This window comes from Schistocerca cancellata, chromosome 11 (assembly GCF_023864275.1).
Source record: "Schistocerca cancellata isolate TAMUIC-IGC-003103 chromosome 11, iqSchCanc2.1, whole genome shotgun sequence".
NCBI lineage: Eukaryota > Metazoa > Arthropoda > Insecta > Orthoptera > Acrididae > Schistocerca > Schistocerca cancellata.
Window position 1 is genome coordinate 68,310,769 of NC_064636.1, and position 22,924 is coordinate 68,333,692.

Consider the following 22,924-nt stretch of genomic DNA (forward strand, 5'->3'; position numbering starts at 1 on the left):
TTGCGTAATCGCACTTACAGCTACTAAAATTATTTGCATTTTCATTTTTTATTTAATTACGCCCCCATGCAACATTCATTGCTATAATCACCAGTTGAATCTCATTTCACTTAGAGCCGCTCCATTCTTAAAAAAAGATAATGTGCAAATATTTTTCATCAGACTTAAGGGACTTCACAGCTCCTTTCCAGCACTTCGTCAAAGACGGCGCCCCTTCAGAATTTCGACAAAATCACCTTCACTATCATATCGGAAACAGTGGACCTAGGGATGTTCAGAAGTGTGGAAATCTTGCGTACAGACGTATGACACTAGTTACACCCAGTCACCTGAGCACTTTCGAAGTCTGTGAGTTCCATGGAGCGTCATGCAGCACCTGGTTGTAGGTGGAAGTACAAACGTATGTGTTTCGTGGTGTCTGGATATGTTTGACAACATCGTGTAGCATATGTACTGAATGTAGCACTATTTTCATCAGCTGATGGTTTTAGCTTGTGTGTCATCGATGCTTCTGTAGGACACACAGATGGTCAGATCTTAGTTGCTACATATCACTTTGTGTTTTTCCATGCCTGGTATCTAAAGGAAACAAAAAAATAAATCTAAAGTATGAAGAAACTAAAAATAAAAACAGAAGAGGACATACTCTGCCAGACACCTAGAAAGACAACGTCGGTTTTGACCAGCGATGGCATGTACCAAATGGTGGATAGTGGATGTACTGATAATGGTTTCAGTGTCATCGGGCAATATATAGCTTAGCGCCATAGCTAATAGGGTGCCATCTGACTGTACCCCATAACAATGAATACTCACAGCCAGAAGGTTCAGAGTGGTACAAACGTTTTAAGCAAGCAGACAATGATGTCACAGAGACACACTTGTTCTTCCTGCAGCCAACTGAGCGAATTTGGAAGGGGTCAAATTGTGGGCTTTTGAGTGGTGGGATTGTCCTTTTAGAGAACTGCCACATATGTTGGACGTACGGCAGCAATTGCTTTCAATGCAGATATCGGTAGTCAGCTGAGTATTCTCACACTCATAGATGAAGTCTTGGATGGCCATGCAGCACAGACGCCCATCTGGATCGTAGTATTGTATGGGCAGCAGTGGTGGATCGTACAGCAACCACACTACAGACAAGAGATCTTGTGAGCCCATATGTGTCAACATGTACTGTTGTGGTTATTTGCAGTGGGGCTGCAGGCATGGACACCTTTAGCCCATCTTCCATTTGTGAACACGATCGACATGCATATGCATGACTCGAGTGGTGCTGTCAGAGGATCGTTTGGAGCAGGGAATGGCGCATTGTGTTCTCCAGCGATGAAAGTGGATTATGCCAGCATGGAAGTGTTGGTTGTGCATACAATATAGATCTTGTGAGTGCTACATTGTAGAGTGTATTCGTGCAAGACACTCTGATCCTACCCCAGATGTTATGGTCTAGGTTGTGACAAGCTGCAGTTCTCGTTCACCTTAGGCGTTTCTGAAAGGAACGCTACTCAGCACTCAGTATTAGCAGAATGTTGTTAGACATTTTCTTTTTCCATTCTTGCATCATAAATATGATGTGTTATTCCAACAGGACAATGCACACCAGCATCTTGCCTGTAAATCTCAATATGCTCAGTTCTGTATTCTGCCCACTCATCTAACATAGGGTGCCTAGGAAAGCTGCTTCCTCGGATCGCTAGACAATAATTCAACCAAATCGTATTAATGGAGTTCATTATAAAATTTAACTAGATTTTGACGTAGCGCAAGCAAGGGGCGATAGATGAACATAAGCAAGCTCTTCAGCACACACAATTCGTAATACAAGTGAACGAATACAGTTTTTACGTCACTGCTGTAGCGTTTGTAGGTCGGCTCGAGTTCAACACAGGCCACAGCCAGGCAGAGCAGCGCTTGTATTCTCCTCGTGTAGAGGGCGCTCTTGTATCAGTGCTGTACGTCCGTCAGCGTGCTATTGGCTGACGCCGCCTCACAGCCCTCTCTGCCGTAATGTTCCTGGCCGATGTGGCGGCGCTTCATATTACGCCGAAACGCTCTGTAAGAAACGGAGCAACTTCCCTCCCGGCATAATACCCGGACAAACCTCCTATGGAGCAAGTATGCGATATGATGGGACACGAAGTGAATTACGAGACTCGTCAACTAACAACTCTTACACAATTACACGAACAGGTCGAGCTGATGTGGCATAACATACCCCAGGACGGTATTCGCCATCTGTTCAGTTGACTGGACGCAAGAGTCAGCACCTACATTGGTGCAGTGGAGGCTAAACCATGTACAAATGTGGGTGTTTCACCGTGGTCGATACCTGGTACCACAGAACTGTCTGTGCTATCAAGTGTAATCATTTCATGTACTCCATATGCACTGTTGCAACAGTAAAGCTTGAACTAAATGGAAACTTCTTAAGTGGTGCACTATTTTTTCCCGCAGTGTATTATAACAGTGATATATTATGAGAGGACGTTACCATGTATGACGTCATTTCTTTGGGACTACAGGTTGCGTAGAAAGTGGTAAAGAACATCCGAGTGCTCTGAGAACACAAGGGGACTGGGGCTAATTGGGCCACTTTAAAGTGACAACTGCACATCGCGTTATGTCTTTATCATAGTACTTTAATATTGCATGACAAAGTGAGTAGGCAGCAAATAAACAGGATCTCTTCAAATCATTATGCACAGATTTCGCATAATATAAAACAAACTAGGCAATAATTTGTCTTACAGTAAGAATAAATAGCAGTTACTCAATTTTGAAGGAAAGGTATGGCACTGAGTGTCGAAACTGAACGCTGTTCACTCTATGAGTCCAAAGAGGGAGGTAGAAACAAAAAAAACTGGTAAGTAAATTGTTACCAGGCTCCCATTTCAAAATTCGTAATGCACTGCCAGACAAAAATTTGACTTACTTCCAGGGCGAAATTCAGTCATCAGTTGCAAATATATTTTGTGGTGCTGTACAGGTTTCGATAAATTAATTTGTCATCTTTAGATGTGTACAAATTTATGCATACCATAGACCTTGGCTATACATTTATGTGAAGCATAAAATGTGTTTAAAATAATCACGCATAATATGTCATTTCTAGACATACCATGGCAGTATGCTTCTATGAAAGAGATATTGACATCTGCTAAACACACATTAAGTAAGTTTCTGTAATATTAAAGATTTAAACATGGCTGCGTGGTCAGCGACTGTTTTCAAAGTAAAATTAAAGCAATAAAACCCCTCGTTCGCAAATATTAAGTCTTTTGACCTAGTTTTGGCAAACATTCAAACTGGCCTATAACATAAGTACAAAAATTATGCGACATTTTTTTGGTATATGTTAAGTACTGACTAACAGTACAAGAAAGAAACAATACTTACATGTCACATATAAAATAAATATGAAGCGATGTAGCTGTAGTCACAAAATCTTTGAAGTTGTATTTTTCTGTAATATACTTTTCATGCTTCACATAAATGTAGAGTCAAGGTCTAAAGATTTATAATAACAGTAATTTTGTAAGCTTCTGAAGATGACAAATTGATTTGTCGAGACCGGTAAAGTGTAATAAAACTTATTAGCAACTGATGGCTGAATTTTATCCTGAAAAAATAATACTACACTTGCTGAAAATCACAATCACAAATAAAATGAAAGAGAAAGTGATGCATCAAGAAGACTTGGTGCGATTTCAATATAACTTCATACACATACACATCATCAACAGGTATGTAATTAGCTGGAAGTGCAGTTCTCTGTGAGTGGCAGAATGGCTGGGGAGTGTGTAGTACTGTTGTTCAATTTTTAGCATTGTTCCCAGGCCTTATAAGGTAGAAACTTGACGTAAACAGCGTCCTATGTTGGCCCCATGTCAATCTGCATGGGGGCGTCAGAGCTGGCATTCCCGTCATCATGGATCAAATCGACGATGTCAGACCACAAGGAGGCAGCATCGCTGAATGAACACAGTTTTAATCTGCCTGGATGTTTCATGTCAGCGGGCAATCCACTACAGAGTGGTGCTGGTCTTGCAACTTATGCTGGAGAGCGTCTGTGAAGTTTGGAAGACAGGAGACGAGGTACTGGTGCAAGTAAAGCTATGAAGACGGGTTGTGAGTCACGCTCAGGTACCTCAGACCATAGAGCTCTTGTCAGCAAAAGACAAAGTTTTTTTTGGTGAAATCTTATGGGACTTAACTGCTAAGGTCATCAGTCCCCTAGCTTACACACTACTTAACCTAAATTATCCTTAGGACAAACACACACCCATGCCCGAGGGAGGACTCGAACCTCTGCCAGGACCAGCTGCACAGTCCAAGACTGCAGCGCCTTAGACAGCACGGCTAATCCCGCGCGCCAGACAAAGTTTCTGAGTTCGAGCCTCGACCTGGCACACAGTTTTAATCTGCCAGGAAATTTCAACACCCACATTTCACTGAGTCTAATGAAGTATCCATGTTCATAACTGGTCATAACCCACGTGCTCAATCAAGAGAAAATGGAGAATCAAATGTATGACACTCAGACTTGAAACTGGACAAGTTCCACTCTGAAGGTGTAAAATGTGCTCGTATAGAGACTGAACTCACTGCAGGCGAGAGACGGTGGTGTCACCAGCTGCAGGTGTGGTGTGGGCGGTTGTCGTCGGCGCCGTTGCGACAGGAGTCCTGCTGTGGTCGCCGTAGTCGCTGTGCGGCAGAGTGCTGGCTGCCAGTGTGCTCTCTGGGGTGGCTGGAACACTGTACAGAGACAAGCAGTGTGTGAAGGAGTTTTGACATGGTGGATAGGTAGCACCCAGCCGGCCATAGACAGTGCTGCTGAGGGCTTGTCCAAACACAAATAATACAACACACGGTGCCAACGACAGCAGTCGCTCTACTAAGATGAATGGCTTGCCACTGAAGTACAAGAAAATGATCATATGGCATTGTTGGCTGGGAGGCCCCATCTGGGGAAGTTCAGCCGCCGAGTGCAAGTCTTATTTCAGTCGACGCCACATTGGGCGACTTGCGTGCTGGTGATGAGGATGATGATTCGGACAACACAACATCCAATCCGACGAGTGGGGAAAATGTCCATCCCTGCCGGGAATTAAACCTGGGCCCACTGCATTGGAGGCATGCAAGGTACCACTGAGCTAAGCAGTTGGACACCACTGAGGTAATCAATTCACACATTTTTCCTCCTGAATTTCCCATATCACCAGCTTAGCGTATCAGACCACAGTATGTAGGAAATAAACCACAGATAAACGGTATACGCAAAGGCCTATACTTATGCTGCACTGATATAGCAACTACTGGGCAGCAAAGTTTGAATGCATATCTACAACATGAGTAATATTACAATGGCTGTAGCCTTTAAATATCATTCATGTGATACTATCAAACAATGGAAAATCTAGGATGGAATGTAACACTTCCGTGAGAAGGAAAGTAGCTACTCACCATATAGCAGAGATGCTGAGTCACAGATACGCACTACAAAAAGACGCTCACAATTAAAGCTTTCGGCCATTGGCTTTTGTCAACAATAGACACACGTACGGATACACACACAGTCATGCAAACACAACTCACAAACACGACTGCAGCGTCAGGAAGTCTCCCTGCCCATGGCCTCCTCCTTTCCCCCACCCAGTCGCCACTCCCATCATGCACTGGTGCTGCTGCTCCCAGTGTGGCCTCAGATGCGTGAGACTGCGGTCGTGTTTGTGAGTTGCGTTTGCGTGACTGTGTGTGTATGCGTATGTGTATCTATTGTTGACGAAAGCCAATGGCCAAAAGCCTTAATTTTGAGAGTCTTTCTGTAGTGCGTATCTGTGACTCAGCATCGCTGCTATGTGGTGAGTAGCTACTTTCCTTCTCATGATAATGTTAATGTGATATTGTGATCATCAGATGGTCTATGTCGGTTCTGCGTTAGACACCTGGCTGTTAGAGACACGGATGTTAAACAAGGCAGAGAACTTCTTGTATGAAGCTATTCTTACGAAAAAGAAAGAAACAGATTTAATTTACGCTGGCCAATGAGAACTCTCACTAAGCAGGTGAACATTGAGCATCAAATGACTGTAAAGTCTAATGAGTATTTGAGGAACTTCAGTAAGGAAAGCTGAGACTGTGGATGCCTGGTAACTGACAAGAGGGTGTCACTCTGCTGAAATTAAAAATTCTGTTTCATTACTGTATTCAGTGTACTCTCACTATCAGACTGTGATTGGGGGATTTCCTGGAGGAGGAAGGAGTTAATATGGAAGAAATTAATGAGAAAGAGGTTATCCAATACAACTATCAAAGCACATTTCAGTAAGGACACATGAAACAGCGATTGCACATAAGAAATCCTTAAAGCAATCTGTGAATTTTGGCAGTGGAGATAGACGCTAATGTCTGGGATGTGAAGTATAACCACTGAAGAAAGTTTGTATGTGTGTGTGTGTGTTTTTTTTTCATTAGTTAATGTAGTGAAATGTCGTGTGGCTAGGGCCTCCCATTGTGTGGACCAGTCGCCTGGTGTAAGTCTTCTTAGTTGACACCACTTCGGCGACTTGAGCGTCGATGGGGATCAGATGATGATATTGATGATAAAAACAACACAATACCCAGTCCTTCAGCGGAGGAAATCTCTGACGATGCCAGGAATCGAACCCAGGCCCCTTAGCATGTCATTCTGACGCGCTGACTCCTCAGCTATTGAGGCGGACACATCATGTAGAAAAATTGGGCTATGAATTTATCATTGACACGAAGTGGAGGATATGATAATCGAACGTTATACGAGACATTGATGTTATGATAAGCAGATGGACTCCTACCGTGCATTAGTGTGTGAAGCATGAGGCGGTGGTGAAGTTGATGGTTAGGAACACCAACACAGATTCTATTTAATTTATTAAGTGCTTCTCTGACCAACACTTCTGAATACTGCAAGTATAATAACGTCTACAGGTAATGTGTTGGTGTACCAACTCAGAGTCGTCACCAAGTTTCAGAACACCCACACACACATCTGCTGCATGTCATATTGGGTGGCAGTTTGGCCAGTATGACTGTTGCGCCTCTGAAACGAAGCTTTCTGCTGTTGAGTGACCACATGAGGTACTCACTCCATCAGCTTTCAACCAAAAGCTACCATCGACGGCGTCTACGCCGCCGGATTACATTGATTTTCCATGTCTGCATCGTCAACAGCAGCGTGTACCCTGTTCGGGGGTTGTGAATCCTGGTTTATCTCTTTGCATGCACAGGAAATGCTCAGTGGCCCTGATCATCAGAAAGGCTCTGGTTATGGTTCAGAAAACGTGTGGTGTGGCCTACCTATGACCAGTTGAATCGCTTAAGGTGGAATCTATGTACGAAACGTTCAGCGAAAGAGTCGATAGTCCACCCCCTGAAAAAGTGAAGTCAAATAGTGTGTTCGAATTTGACTATATTGCAGTGAGGAATCAGAATGAAATCAGAAAGTATTTATTCTTTGCTCATAGACGCTAGTTGATATACTGAATTTCAGCCAGACATACTCATGGGTCCAAAAACATTTGATCCGGGATACTGCAAACCTTTCAGGTAGGACAATCTGAATTTCAAGTACGTTTACCAAACTCATGAAGGAACCGACATGTCACTTGCTGAAATGTTGGGATTGATGAGATAACTGGCAATATGATTTTATGATTATTGATAAAATGAAGAAACTGAACGAGTGGCGATATAGGCAAAACTTCGACGAGATTCTGTATAAAAGGCAGTGTACCAAACTGTAATCGTGTCGGTATACTGTAGGCTATGTTCAAGTTTGCATGGCTGCAGTGGGCTCATCAACAGAAAAATCGAGACCTTCAGTGTCAGATTAGGATAACTGCGTAGAGGCAGCAGCTCTGAAAGGGGAATCCCAGCCGAATGACAGACTCCACTCAAGTGAGCAAACACTCAGCAAAAGGTTAGCGGTATTGGAGGGCATTATCAAGGCAGCGGCTACAACAGTTGAGTTCAATGGCAGAACCCCACAGTAAGTAAGTTGCATTCTGTCTCGAAGTTTGATCAGTAGGCAGCAGGATACCAACAAAACACATTGTCCTACAGGTGTTGAAAGCTACTCGCCATAAATTGCGTCTCTGGGGATAGCTGGATAGTGAAAAGTGTCTCTCTGAAACGTTTAGACCCGAAACCGGAAGTATTTAACACTTCTTGGTGGTGGTGGCGAATGGTGGTAGTGGTAGTAGTAGAAGAAGAAAGAGAATTAGAAGAAGAAGAAGAAGAAGAAGAAGAAGAAGAAGAGGAAGCAGAAGAAGGAGTGGGCAGTCGAAATCATCCCTGTATTTAGGGAAAGCTACATATAAGCTTAACGAAGAACACCTTAAAGACAAGGGTGTGTGAATGGACATCTGGTTTAGTGGACCTAAAACCATCAAACCTTTAAAAGTATTTGCTGAAAGAAAAATATTGCTGACATATTACGTATGACTACCGTACAAAAGGGAATACCCCAAAAAGACCATTAAAAATCATAAACAGTAGGATGTACACTAACATTATTAGACCATTGTTAAGCAGCATACCTTTGACATTCAGCATAAAATGCATAAATTACCTGTGGAGTATATGTATTACAATGATCCTAACGAAAACATGTATCGGCTCCGACTACTGACGGCATCAGCAGCAGTGAATACAGTGCACACGAATGGAATATCAATCATCTCAGAGCTACGACAAAGTCTCATTGCTGAACAATAATAGTGGAGACAGTGATCTGTAAACTTCACGAGTGCTATCGCAGAATCTTTCAGGGCAGAAGAGCTATAATACATTATTTTGATGATCTATGACAGGCCGATCTCGTGGATGCAACAGAAAACTCATGAATGAAGGCAGGTTGAAATATATCTTAATGATCACAGATATGTGTTCCAAATTTTCCTGGGCAGCTCCTCTGAAGGCAAAGACAGGGAGTAATGTGGTGCAGGCGTTCGAATAATTGCTTCAGAACTGTAGGAATTGGTGACCAGACAAACTGCAGAATGATCACAGGTGAATATTACAACAAGGACATCAAGCTGGTAATGGAGCAATAAGGGATAAACCACTATTCAACATTCTCCCACATGAAAGCGAGTATTGGAGAGCGTATGAGCAGAAACAAAGGCCTTGCCTCAGTGGCAACTGTAGTTCCCATAAGATCAACGACGTAAAGCGCTGTCAGGTTGGGCTATCTCTTGGATGGGTGACCATCTGGTCTGCTGAGCAGCTACTTGACTGAGGAGCCACTTGACTGAGAAGTAGTTGCTCCGGTCTTATAACCTGATAACGGCTGGGAGATTGGTGTGCTGACCACATGCCCATCTGTATCCAAATCCAGTGACGCATGTGGGCTGAGGATGACACGTTGGCCAGTCGGTATTATTGGGCCTTTATGGGCTGTTTGGCAGGAGTTAACCATTAAGAACCATATGTGGATGGCTTGCACACATGTCGAGACATTCTCCAACAAATTATTGGAGCGTATAATCCAACTGACGACAGCTGTCCATGCACGTGATAATGGAGTTCTGAATATAGCATACAAGAGGATTAAGATGGTGAATCCACGCAGTCAGAAAGTCATAGTAGGTGATTTAGTGCTTATTTCAAAATACAAAATTTTGTCTCAGAAGTCTTACTTTCCTAGCTGCTCAATGGAGACCTTTATAGTGTCCACAGCACAGGGAACAACACACCGTAAAGAAAGGCGCTGGTGAAGAAATTGCAGGAAGTTTTTACACAGAGGAATGGCACAAAAGTTCCGGGTTAAATGTGTTTCTCGTAGAATCTAAGGACAGAGCGAACAGCACGTTAGTGAAATGTCTTTGGTTTTAATAATTACTAATCAGCTGAGTGAATGCTCAAAACTGCGGTACTACAGGGTGTGCAAACCACAGATAACGCAGTAACTTTCCATGAGTGCTAGTACGGTAATCAGTGGAGGTGGTGGTGGCATTCTCGATAAACTGCCAGTCGAGCTTCATCCTGTTGGATACAATTTCAGTGAACCTGGAATGATACCGAGAAAGCATCTGGCTGATGGTGGAAAAGCGATTAATGACAGCTGCCTGCATCCAAGGACCTACATGAGCCTCTCTGTACAAGGTAAGTGGCCAATCATCTAATAAATGAACTGAGGTACACACCTCTTCTGGAAAACGTATGTTCTTCCTAGGCATCATAGCTATGTTGTATATAAGCATTCAGCGCCTCAGATGGGTGAGGGCACTGTCACGCGACTGGCTGCCAGGATCATGGTGGCCTCCAGGAGTATCATGGTAGTGTGTGGGCAGTACTCTTCAGGTAGTAGCCAGCACTTGGCCAGAGCCCAGAACAGGTCGAAACTAACCTATGTTAGCTGCTTGCATGCGTAAGACTCTCCACCTAGTGGTGGCCGCTATGCTGTTGCCAGGTTGTGACCACTGCTCATTGCTTCTACAACCTCTGGAGTATTTTATTCACCACCGGGTGCTCGGTAGCCCACATAGTGCGGTATACTGTGCACCCACACTGAAACATACAACCACCAGTGCTGTGTGGAGGCTACGCCCATGACACAAGCTTGATAGTGCTGCCACAATGTTGTGGGAAAATAAATTATTATGTTGATCATGGGATACTGCAGACAAGTTCTGAGTCACCCATACCTATGAATACAGGAGTCGATTCGACCAGGCAGTGATGTGTTCCTGGAATGGGTGGCACTCACCTACTTGACAGGTGTCATCTCCTCAGAGCTACTCACTGGTGGTTCTCAACTTGCTATCCCACCATTCCTCTCCCTCATTATGTATTGAGCAAACTGGTTAGTTTGTGCTTCTCAACAGTTGCTGTCCTTCCATTCTTTCCCACTGCTGTTACAACCGTTCTTCTTCAACCCTAGACCCTTTCAGCATTATGAAGCGCTGTGTTGCTGCTTTCAACATAGGTATACAGAAGTAATTTCAGCTCTCTTCTCTGTGTATGTGTGTGTTTCCTTCTTTTATAACTTCCTGTCAGGCAAGTTTCCTTCTCCTCCACCCATTGCAGTTCTGAGCATCCTGTCGCCTATATTGAGCGCCAGTGCAGTTCAGGATATGGTTAGGCAGCTTTGTACTCCTGAGGAAGGCTTCTGATTAAATTCTGATTCATGTGAAAGTGACTGCGAGTTTCTCTCCCCTCTCTCACTCTCCATATGTGCATGTGCACAGATGTCTAACAATACCCTTTTTATTTCTGTCTTTTGCAGAAATCTTCAGTCAGATCAAGGAACTGGGGATGTATCCAGTGCCACAGCTGAGTCCAGTAATAACTGGCTTGACTCCAACTCAGTGTACCATTCTCATTACTGATGAGAACACTAGGCCGGAGATACCTCCCGAGCCCACCCCATGGCGGACAACACCAAACGTCGAATACCACAGATAAGAGCAGTAGTTCTCCTACCACCCAAGACAAAAAATTGCGTTCTAGTGCTGCTAATGGTATGTGTCCTTGTCTGCTTGTAAGTGCACTCATCAATGAGTACCAGGTGAATTTCTTGACCCTTTTCTTCAACATTTCTTCATGGAGCATGATGTTGGCTATCAAATAGAAAATATATCAAGTAGTTGTCCTCATTATTCTTCCATCAACAAACACAAAAAATGGTTCAAATGGCTCTGAGCACTATGGAACTCAACATCTTATGTCATAAGTCCCCTAGAACTTAGAACTACTTAAACCTAAGTAACCTAAGGACATCACACACACCCATTCCCAAAGCAGGATTCGAACCTGCGACCATAGCAGTCCCACGGTTCCGGACTGCAGCGCCAGAACCGCTAGACCACCGCGGCCGGCAACAAACACAACTGCATGCATTGATTACTAATGTTATGTGTTCTATTCTGTGTTTGCTTGTGCACTCGATGCACGTATCCAGGTTGACCAACTTTTGTTGGAGGTAGCGACCAATAAATTCCCTTTGACTTATTCAGAGGCACTTAACTCTGAACGTTATTAGAAACACTATAGACATCAACATATATCTTCCTTTTATAAAAATTATACATGATCCTATATACTTTTCCTCCTTCTCTTTGTGCAGATTATATGGAGTAGGTGCTGGGTGGTAGACTTGCACATGTAGCAGCAGCAGGCCCACTGACTATGGTGCAGCTGCATCTGGCTGTGCAGCAGCCCTGCCAACCAGCAGTTCTCCCGCCGTCTATGATGCAGCCTGGCCGGTTGAGAGACACTGCTAATTTTGAATGTACGTAGAAACAGGATAGACCCCTATATACTCTGTTTTTTGAAATTATGTATGATAATTAACATTGGTTCCTCCTTCTGTCTTTGTATGTGATATGTGGGAGAGGTAATGTGGTGGACATGTTTGTCAAACAGCAGCTGGTCGACCCATGATGATCCAGCATGCTCCACAGCCGCCCACGATGTACCCACAGCACCAGCAAGAGGAGCAGCGTCAGTAGCATCTGGTCTTTGCAGCAGCAGGCTGCCCCAATGATGGCTGTGGTGATGTACTTATGGCTGACCACGAGGCAGAGGGATTCCAGGCCTAGTGACATCTGTGGTGCAGCACTGGCCCTCAAAGTTTCAGACCTGCCTGTGGCACAGCAGTTCAGTTCCAGCCTGTTTTCCATTATCTTGAAAGTGCTCTCAGCGACCTTGCCCATCTCGCAAGCATCACCACCAGAGATCGCCTTGATACCGAGTCGTGTCTAGTAGCTGCAGTACTCACATCTGTGCTATTGAGGATTAGAGAGTAAGTACTTCTGCGGTACTGCACTACTCAGTGATCACTAGTGCATTTCGGAAATTATCTCATCTGCTCAGACTGACAATCTGAATGTGTGCTACCGAGATCCTGCCACTTTCCTTCATGCTTGTGAAGTAGTTTTGGAAAGGGAGTTCCCTGGATACGTCGACAGTATCCCGCCACTAAGTGCAAAGCAGTTCTGTACTGTAAGCTGACGCACTCCCTGAATCATTAAATAGTTTTGAGGAGAGCAGCGTCGTCAAAATATGGAGGTGAACTGTCATGGTATCACGAGGTGAGTTGGTCGCAGAGTAGTTCAGAACTTCTATTAAGAGTTTTATGTTGGGCCTTTTTTCTGAAGGAAGAGGATCTGGTGAGGCACTCAGAAACGTACTCCACCATGACTTTTACTCACATGGCTGTGATCCGAGTATTAGAGGTCCAGTTACAACTCTCTTCCAGAAGATGTCGCTGCTAAACATGCGTGCTTTTATGTCTGGAATACTGCCAAAGAGGATGTATATTGGCCTGCATCTCGTGGTCGTGCTGTAGCGTTCTCGCTTCCCACGCCCGGGTACCCGGGTTCGATTCCCGGCGGGGTCAGGGATTTTCTCTGCCTCGTGATGGCTGGGTGTTGTGTGCTCTCCTTAGGTTAGTTAGGTTTAAGTAGTTCTAAGTTCTAGGGGACTTATGACCACAGCAGTTGAGTCCCATAGTGCTCAGAGCCATTTGAACCATTTTGAAGGATGTATATTGCTTTACATTGTCCTTATGGTCAGCAATAGAAATTGCCCTAGTCATGTATATCATTCGAATACATACAAAACATCTCATGTCCCCCGCCCTCGTAGTGTCCTCAGCATTTTCTGTAAATCTGTAGGACATTCCAAAATTTGAGATGCACAATTTCAGTTATGCGATTCATGTGTGCACGCTTGGAGATAATAACCCAGACAATGAACACGACCATGAGCAGCTCTTGAACAACAATTAAGTGAAGCCTAAAGCAATGGGACCCCGCTACTTCATCAAGTTTACAGGTCTGTAATCTCTGAGTGCATTTTGGATAAAACACATGCCACGCTTGTTTTTGCCCACATTTTCAAACATTGTGGTACACGAAATTTCTGAAATAGATGTCTCAATTCATTCACCAAGAGGGAGTGTCTTGAAAGACACTTCATTGACTGCCCAATCCATGAACTGGTACATGTGGAAAAACCTACCGAACAGAAAAAGTTCTTAAAACGTAAGTACGACCACCACCAAAAGCGATGTTCCTTAGTTATGTACACCGTTCTCGAGTGCCTCATAGTTCCTGTGACACATTCTGAAGGCGATCCCCCTACCTTCCATAATATCTTCATAGAATGGCTTGTACCATATGCAGCTGCATAATACATTGCATGCATGTATGACTCTAGTCTCAACAAACTCAAATCTATGTTGGGGAAAATCCTGCGAGAGATGGTTGCTCGCTGACTTCTAAGAACTTGTGTGGTAAGCTGATTATGCACATACTGACAACGTCCCGATGACCAACTCAGAGTAGAATGATCTGTTGTATGAGATTGCATTTGATTGATGTATTTGTGGGCTGCTGTTTGATAGAGATGAGGAATCTCTAACAGGGAAATTCATTGGAGCACCTCACAACACATGCATTTGGAAGTACCAGCTGCCATGGCAAATACCCATCTTTTTACACCATTTGATTGGGTATGATAATCACTTTTTGGTTCAGTACTTGGGTGACTTCTCGTTGAAAGCTGATAAGGTCTGTGTCATTCCTAGCACTGCTGAAAGGTACTTCTCATTTTCAAAGAGAATCATGCCAAGAATAATGCTTTCCTTCATGGATTCGCTTCACTTAATGCTTGTGTCTCTTTAGATACATACTGAGACAATGCATTTTGAGGATATGCAAATCACCAGAGCCACAGTTCCAGATGATCGAAGTTTCACCTTGTGACGAAGAAGAGTGGGTTTCCTTATAAATACTTGGATTCTATGGTGTTCTATATGCCTTCATCCAAAGTGGCAAGGAAGCGCTTGAATACTGCTCAGCAGTGTGGGATCCGTACCAGATAGGGTTGATACAAGACATAGAGAAGATCCAACGGAGAGCAGCGCGCTTCGTTACAGGATCATTTAGTAATCGCGAAAGCGTTACGGAGATGATAGATAAACTCCAGTGGAAGACTCTGCAGGAGAGACGCTCAGTAGCTCGGTACGGGCTTTTGTCAAAGTTTCGAGAACATACCTTCACCGAAGAGTCAAGCAGTATGTTGCTCCCTCCTACGTGTATCTCGCGAAAAGACCATGAGGATAAAATCAGAGAGATTAGAGCCCACACAGAGGCATACCGACAATCCTTCTTTCCACGAACAATACGAGACTGGAATAGAAGGGAGAACCGATAGAGGTACTGAAGGTACCCTCCGCCACACACCGTCAGGTGGCTTGCGGAGTGTGGATGTAGATGTAGATGTAGAAAGGTGGGCTACAGAGGCAGGCGGCAGCCATTGTCATAAGTAAGCTGGACGGGAGCAGAAGTGATAAGTGAACAAGTAACACAGCAAACAGAAGATTTACTTCACTTGTATTTCACCAAATATGCAAAGACTTATTACAAATGATGCAATAAGATATAGAGCTCAGCTCATACAATAGCAACAACTATGACGTGGGAGCCGTGACTTGGCCGAATCGGAATGGCATCCATAACGTAGAGGCTCCAAGTGCGAGCAGGCTGAGCCACTGTCACTAGCCATCCCGTATTGCAGCCGCAGAGAGCACTCGAAGTACACCTGCTGAACACATAGTTCAGTGGCCGCTATGGCTTGGTCCTCCAAATTCCATGGGATCACTATCGGAGTCAGACAGAAACTTGCAATTCAATTGCTGTGATGCCCATGATGTGGTACTGATACATGACATCACCAATGGAGAGAATCAATGAAACCACATTGCCAGCTCAGCCGCATTCTCCAGTGAAATAATAAGCATTATCATAACGGATGTAGAGTATGAGTACAAGGTTAATATTTGTCTGGAGTTTGGCATCACTGATTTAAAGAATATGCCAGATGATGTGGAACGCTGACATACACCTGCTCACAGAAATATTCAAGAAGTTCTGGAGTGTACACATGGGCATATGCTTTTTGGATACTGCCTTCCACTTGATGGCACCTGGGCTTTCGTGGGATGCAATGTTCAGGAAGATGTTTGTCAACATTGTTCTGCTGACCAATACTGATATGTTGCTCTTCTTAAAATGTGAGAATCACTGGGGATTTGCCAGTTCATGGCAAGATACGCCAGGGTGAATAACTCATAAATAAGTGAGGAGGAGTACAGGCCATCTGGCAATTTCAATTACAACCTTTACCTGGTTGTCAAGCATCCATATAAACAGTCCATGTAATGAAGTATACCTTTTGAAGGGTTCTAGTGGCTGTCCAAGAAGAAAATCGACAGTTTGAAGTATGAGATCCATGAAACTGAGGATTGTGGTGAGGGATATGGTCTAAGGGTAGAGCTGGAATATTCCACAAATATTCATGAAGAGCACAGTGTCTTGTTTCAATGTTTCTTCACCAGCTGGTGCTTGTCCATGTTTCCCCTGTATACAGCGTAAACAGAACAGAAACCATTAACGAAATGCCAAATATATTGAAAGAACTGTATATATTGTACACAGAAAGAGCTGATTCATTGAAATGTAAATATACTAAAAGAAATGCTTGATATATTGAATGTAGTGCTTATATGGGAAATGTAGTAACCAGGTTCTATCATTAATGCAGGTGACAGTCAAAAGTCATCAAAAATAGTACTTTGTAAATAAAGCCAGTACGTGTGTGAGTCTATATAAAAATTATTTTGTAAGGAAAATATTGTTGATGAATTCGAAGAAAGAATTAAAGAAGAATCATGCAGAAGGCCTAATGTCCGAGTCCTTGGCTATGAAAGAAGAGCCTGCTTGTGGCTCTCTCGGTATTGAAAGTTCTGTTTCTTTTATCAGCGCAGTTTGGTTTTCCGCTTATTGTGAACGGTGTAAACTCCCCGCATTTTCCAGGACTTTCGGATCTGGTGGAGTCCTGTAAGCTGGCCAATTCTACGGAACTGTGGGTTTTGGGAACTACTAATGTTGAGATCCGTATTGGTGTTTTTATGTTGAAATTCAAAGTTAAGATAGAATATAATTTCTCTGTGTCAGCTATCAAATGTTGTCAATCCGTAAATCTGGATTAGTTCCTCAGTGGAATCAAGGAAAGTTTTATTTTGAGTCTCCAGACCTGAAATTCTTTAGTTTTGTAAGCATATGGTGAATCGAAGAGCAGGGCGTCAAATACAATTTACCAGTTCAGTCAACACCGATTTTCCAAATTATTACTTGTAACACTCCTGCTGAATAAACAGATTGTGGGTTTATGTGTAGGATTTAGGGATGTGCTTATTGACAGACTAGATTTGGTTAGAGGAGCAAAGAACATTACTGAATTTACAGGCAATATTCTCGCAAAGCATTCCCAAACAGACTGCCCCCCACCTAAGGCGCGTTCAGATGAGATGCTATGGAAGCGTGTTAGGAAGCAATCCAATTTCCCCCCCCCCCCCCCAAACCTGTATGTTTATGATGCCTAAGCCACATGGCAGGGTGATACCAGATGTTTACTATTGGGCCCTGCATGAGAAAGTAGTTCTTCAATCTTGAACCCTTCCTTATTTTCAGTCATGGTTCTCATAGTTATAAGGGGCAAAGGTCGTCACTACCTTTGACCTACACGAAGCCTATTATCAAATGTCACTGGCTGAGGAATCTAAGCCTGCCACAGCCTGTACAACGGTTTACTCACTGTTCGATTTTAATAGAGTCTGATCTGGGTTGTCTACAGTAGCGGGCGCTGCTTGATGTATTGGATAAGATTTTTCTGACCTTAACTTCTGCTCTGCCTATCATCATTTTCATTATTTGGTGATCTTCAATGAGACGTTTCAGAGACAAGTAGGCCACATCATGGAGGTGCTTCAGCTGTTGCGTAGGACTGCGTTTATGGTTAAACCTTCCAAAGTTACTTTGCTCAGCTAGAAACCTCATTCATAGTTCATATTGTTTGTGATCAAGGTATTACAGAGTCGAAGAAAGGCAGTTTATTCTTAAACCAGAGCTTAAAATGTAAGAAGCAGTGGCCCGTTTTGTTGGGGTGATAAATTACTTCCATAAATTTGTTCCTCTAAATTTTCTCAATAGTGTTCCACGTAAAGAACAACCAGTTGAGTTCCCCAAGCACCTCCCTACCATTTGCATGTTGCTTAAAACTACCAGTAACGAACCTAGCAGCCCACCTCTGAACTGCTCTGATGTCTATCTTTAATCTGACCTGGTTCGGATCACAATCACTCGAGCAGTACTCCAGAATAGATGGCACCAGCGTCCTACATGTGGTCTTCTTTAAAGATGTTCCAAACTTTCCTAGAATTTTGTTCAAACCGAATCCACCACGTCAGGAGCTGTGGCCGTCGGTTTGTAGGAATGGGTAGTCAGGAGAGGTAGTCAGGAAACAATCTGAGGCATATGCTTCATGTAGCTCTCTCCAGTGGTAAGCCAACTATTCTGTATATGAGCTGGAGACACTGGCAGTTCTATTCACGCTCTCGAGAAATGTAAACTACACTATGTGATCAAAAGTGTCCGGACACACCTAAAAAAAATACGTTTTTTCATATTAGGTGCATTGTGCTGCCATATCAGCGTTCTCAATAGTCATCAGACATCGTGAGAGAGCAGAATGGGACACTCCACGGACCGCACGGACATCGAATGTGGTCAGGTGATTGGGTGACACTTGTGCCATATGTCTGGACGCGAGATTTACACACTCCTCGACATATCTAGGTGCACTGTTTCCGATGTGATAGTGAAGTGGAAACGTGAAGGGACACGTACAGCACAAAAGCGTACAGGCCGATCTCGTCTGCTGACTGTCAGAGACCACCGATAGTTGAAGAGGATCGTACTGTGTAATAGGCAGACGTCCATCCAGACCATAACACAGACATTCCAGACTGCATCAGGATCCACTGCAAGTACTATGATAGTTAGGTGGGAGCTGAGGACACTAGGACTTCATTGCCGAGCGGCTGCTCCTAAGCCAAACATCACGACTGTAAATGCCAAACGACGCCTCGCTTGCTGTAAGCAGCGTAAACATTGCACGACTGAACAGCGGAAAAATGTTGTGTGGAACGTCGAATCACGGTACACAATGTGGCGATCCGATGGCAGGGTGTGGGTCCGGCAAATGACAGGTGAACGTGATCTGCTAGCGTGTGTAGTGCCAACAGTAAAATTCGGAGGCAATTCTCTTATGTTCCGGTCATGCTTTTCATGTAGGGGCTTGCACCCCTTGTTGTTTCACCTGCGACTAACTCGGCACAGACCTACACTGATGTTTTGAGCACCCTCTTGCTTCCCACTGTTGAAGACCAATTCAGGGGTGGCGATTGCATGTTTCAACACGATCGAGCAACTGTTCTTAATGCACAGCCTGTGGCGGAGTGGTTACACTACAATAACATCCCTGTAATGGAGTGGCCTGCACAGAGTCCTCCTCCTTTAGAACACCTTTGCGATGTTTTGGAACGCCGAATTGGTGTCAGGCTTCGCCGAACGACATCGATACCTCTCCTCAGTGCAGCAGTGCGTTAAGAATGGGCTGCCATTCCTCAAGAAACCTTCCAGCTCCTGATTGAAAGTATGCCTCCGAGAGTGGAAACTGTAATCAAGGCTAAGGGTGGGACAGCATCATACTGAATTCCAGCATTACCGATGGAGGGTGCCCCGAACTTGTAAGTCATTTTCTGCAAGGGGTCTGGATACTTTTGATCACATACCGTAAGTGTAAAAGAACGGACCCTGAAAATTACAGATGATTAACTCTGACATCAGTTGGCTGAAGAATGCGTGAAACGTACGGATTCCATAGTTACATATTTCCGTGAAGCATCTGACGCAGTGTCACACTAGCGACTGTTAACGAAAGTACAAGCGTGAGGGATGGGTTCCCACGTATTTGAGTCACTTGAAGACTTCTTAAGAAAGGAACCCAGTACGTCGTCCCCGACGGCGAGTTTGAGACGGTGATATTGTTAGGAGTGTCCCAGAGAAGCGCAATGAGGCCGCTGTTACTTTCTGTGTACATAAAAGGTCTGGCGGACAGGGCAAGCTGCAGTCCGCGGCTGTTTCCTGATGATGCTGTGGCGTACGGGAAGGCACCGACTTCGAGTGACTGTAGGAGGAGACAGGATGACTTAGACAAAATTTCTAGTCGGTGTGATCAATAGCAGCTGGCTCTAAATGTAAAAACACGTAAGTTAATGTACGAGGGCAGTTCAATAAGTAATGCAACACATTTTTTTTCTGAAACAGGGGTTGTTTCATTCAGCATTGAAATACACCAGGTTATTCCCCAATCTTTTAGCTACACAACACTATTTTTCAACGTAATCTCCATTCAATGCTACGGCCTTACGCCACCTTGAAATGAGGGCCTGTATGCCTGCACGGTACCATTCCACTGGTCGATGTCGGAGCCAACGTCGTACTGCATCAATAACTTCTTCATCATCCGCGTAGTGCCTCCCACGGATTGCGTCCTTCATTGGGCCAAACATATGGAAATCCGACGGTGCGAGATCGGGGCTGTAGGGTGCATGAGGAAGAACAGTCCACTGAAGTTTTGTGAGCTCCTCTCGGGTGCGAAGACTTGTGTGAGGTCTTGCGTTGTCACGAAGAAGGAGAAGTTCGTTCAGATTTTTGTGCCTACGAACACGCTGAAGTCGTTTCTTCAATTTCTGAAGAGTAGCACAATACACTTCAGAGTTGATCGTTTGACCACGGGGAAGGACATCGAACAGTATAACCCCTTCAGCGTCGCAGAAGACTGTAACCGTGACTTTACCGGCTGAGGGTATTGCTTTAAACTTTTTCTTGGTAGGGGAGTGGGTGTGGCGCCACTCCATTGATTGCCGTTTTGTTTCAGGTTCGAAGTGATGAACCCATGTTTCATCGCCTGTAACAATCTTTGACAAGAAATTGTCACCCTCAGCCACATGACGAGCAAGCAATTCCGCACAGATGGTTCTCCTTTGCTCTTTATGGTGTTCGGTTAGACAACGAGGGACCCAGCGGGAACAAACCTTTGAATATCCCAGCTGGTGAACAATTGTGACAGCACTACCAACAGAGATGTCAAGTTGAGCACTGAGTTGTTTGATGGTGATCCGTCGATCATCTCGAACGAATGTGTTCGCACGCTCCGCCATTGCAGGAGTCACAGCTGTGCACGACCGGCCCGCGCGCGGGAGATCAGACAGTCTTGCTTGACCTTGCGGCGATGATGACACACGCTTTGCCCAACGACTCACCGTGCTTTTGTCCACTGCCAGATCACCGTAGACATTCTGCAAGCGCCTATGAATATCTGAGATGCCCTGGTTTTCCGCCAAAAGAAACTCGATCACTGCCCGTTGTTTGCAACGCACATCCGTTACAGACGCCATTTTAACAGCTCCGTACAGCGCTGCCACCTGTCGGAAGTCAATGAAACTATACGAGACGAAGCGGGAATGTCTGAAAATATTCCACAAGAAATTTCCGGTTTTTTCAACCAAAATTGGCCGAGAAAAAAAATGTGTTGCATTACTTATTGAACTGCCCTCGTAGATGAGTAGGAAAACCAAACCCATAATGTTCGAATATAGTACTAGCAGTGTTCTGATTGGCATGGTTACGTCGATTAAATATCTTGGGGTAACGTTGCAAAGCAATATGAAGTCGAATGAGCATGTAAAGAGTGTAGTATGGAAGGTGGATGGTTGACTTTGGTTTATTTGGCGAATTCTAGGAAAATATGGTCCATGTGTAAAGGAGGAGTCGAGTGCGACCCATTGTTGAATACTGTTCGAGTTTTTCGGATCCACACGAGGTCAGATTAAAAGAGGACGTCGAAGCAATTCCAAAACGCTCTGCTAGATCTTTTACTGGTAGGCTCAAACAACACGCAAGTGTTACGGTGTTGCAAATGGGAGTCACTGTGAGGTAATGTGAAGTTCTTTCCGAGGAGCACTAGCGTGAAAAATTAAGAGAACCGATACTTGATGCTGATTGCAGAGTTATTCTATAGCTGCCAACGCACATTTCGCGTAATAACCGTGAAGACAAAAACAGAGAAAGCAGGGCTCATACAGAGGCACATACACAGTCGTTTCTCCCTCGCTTTGTTTGCGAGTGGAGCGGAAGAGAACCCGACTGGTAATGGTACAGGGTACCCTCCGCCACGTACCATTCGGTGGCTTGCGGAGTATGTGAATAGGTGTAGACAATTATTTGATGTCATTCCTTCCACGCCTTTAGTAGCTGGAGAGTATATGGTCATGCCAAAATAGTGACTGCATGATTATTCTAAAATTTTGGTATACCTTATTTTACAGCCTCTGCCGTAAAATATCTAGGAGTAACTATCCCCAACGACCATAAGTGGATGACCACATAAAACAGGTAGTGGGAAAAGCAAATACCAGACTCAGATTCATAGGGAGAATCTTAAGAAAATGTAACCCTTCCACGAAAGAAGTGGCTTATAAGGCGCTTGTTCGCCCTCTTCTTGAGTATTGTTCATATATCTGGCATCCCTGTAAGGTAGATTTGATAGAGAAGGGAGGCATGATCCAACGAAGAACGCCGCGTTTCGTTACGGGATGGTTTAGAGGGCAAGAGAGCATTACGGAGATGCTAAACAAACTCCACTGTGAGACGTTACAAGAGGAGAGGCGTTGTGCATCACAGAGACATTTACTATTGCAATTTCGGGACAGCACATTTCAGGAGGAGTTGGGCAATGTATTACTTCCTCCCACATACATCTCACATACTGACTACGAGGAGGAAATTCGAGAAATTAGAGCCATACATATGCTGGCCGACAAACATTCTTCGCACGCTCTATTCGCGAGTGGACCAGGGTTGGAGGGATCTGATAGTGGTACCAAAAGTACCCTCCACCACACACCATTAGGTGGATTGCTGTGTATGATGTAGATGTATAAGTATGGGGATTATTGGTCTTTTTATGATTC

The 22,924-nt window shown here is 44.2% G+C and overlaps 1 protein-coding gene across 4 annotated transcripts in view; it reads right to left on the reverse strand.

Moving 5' to 3' along the window:
- The window catches only part of LOC126108543 (GA-binding protein subunit beta-1-like), a 144,105-nt gene that overhangs the window by 19,134 nt on the left and 102,047 nt on the right, over positions 1-22,924 (reverse strand). For all 4 annotated transcript variants that reach the window (XM_049913830.1, XM_049913829.1, XM_049913831.1 and 1 more), the window contains exon 5: positions 4,606-4,755. In XM_049913830.1, the coding sequence (XP_049769787.1) occupies positions 4,606-4,755 (150 nt within the window). The remainder of the gene's footprint in view (positions 1-4,605; positions 4,756-22,924) is intronic.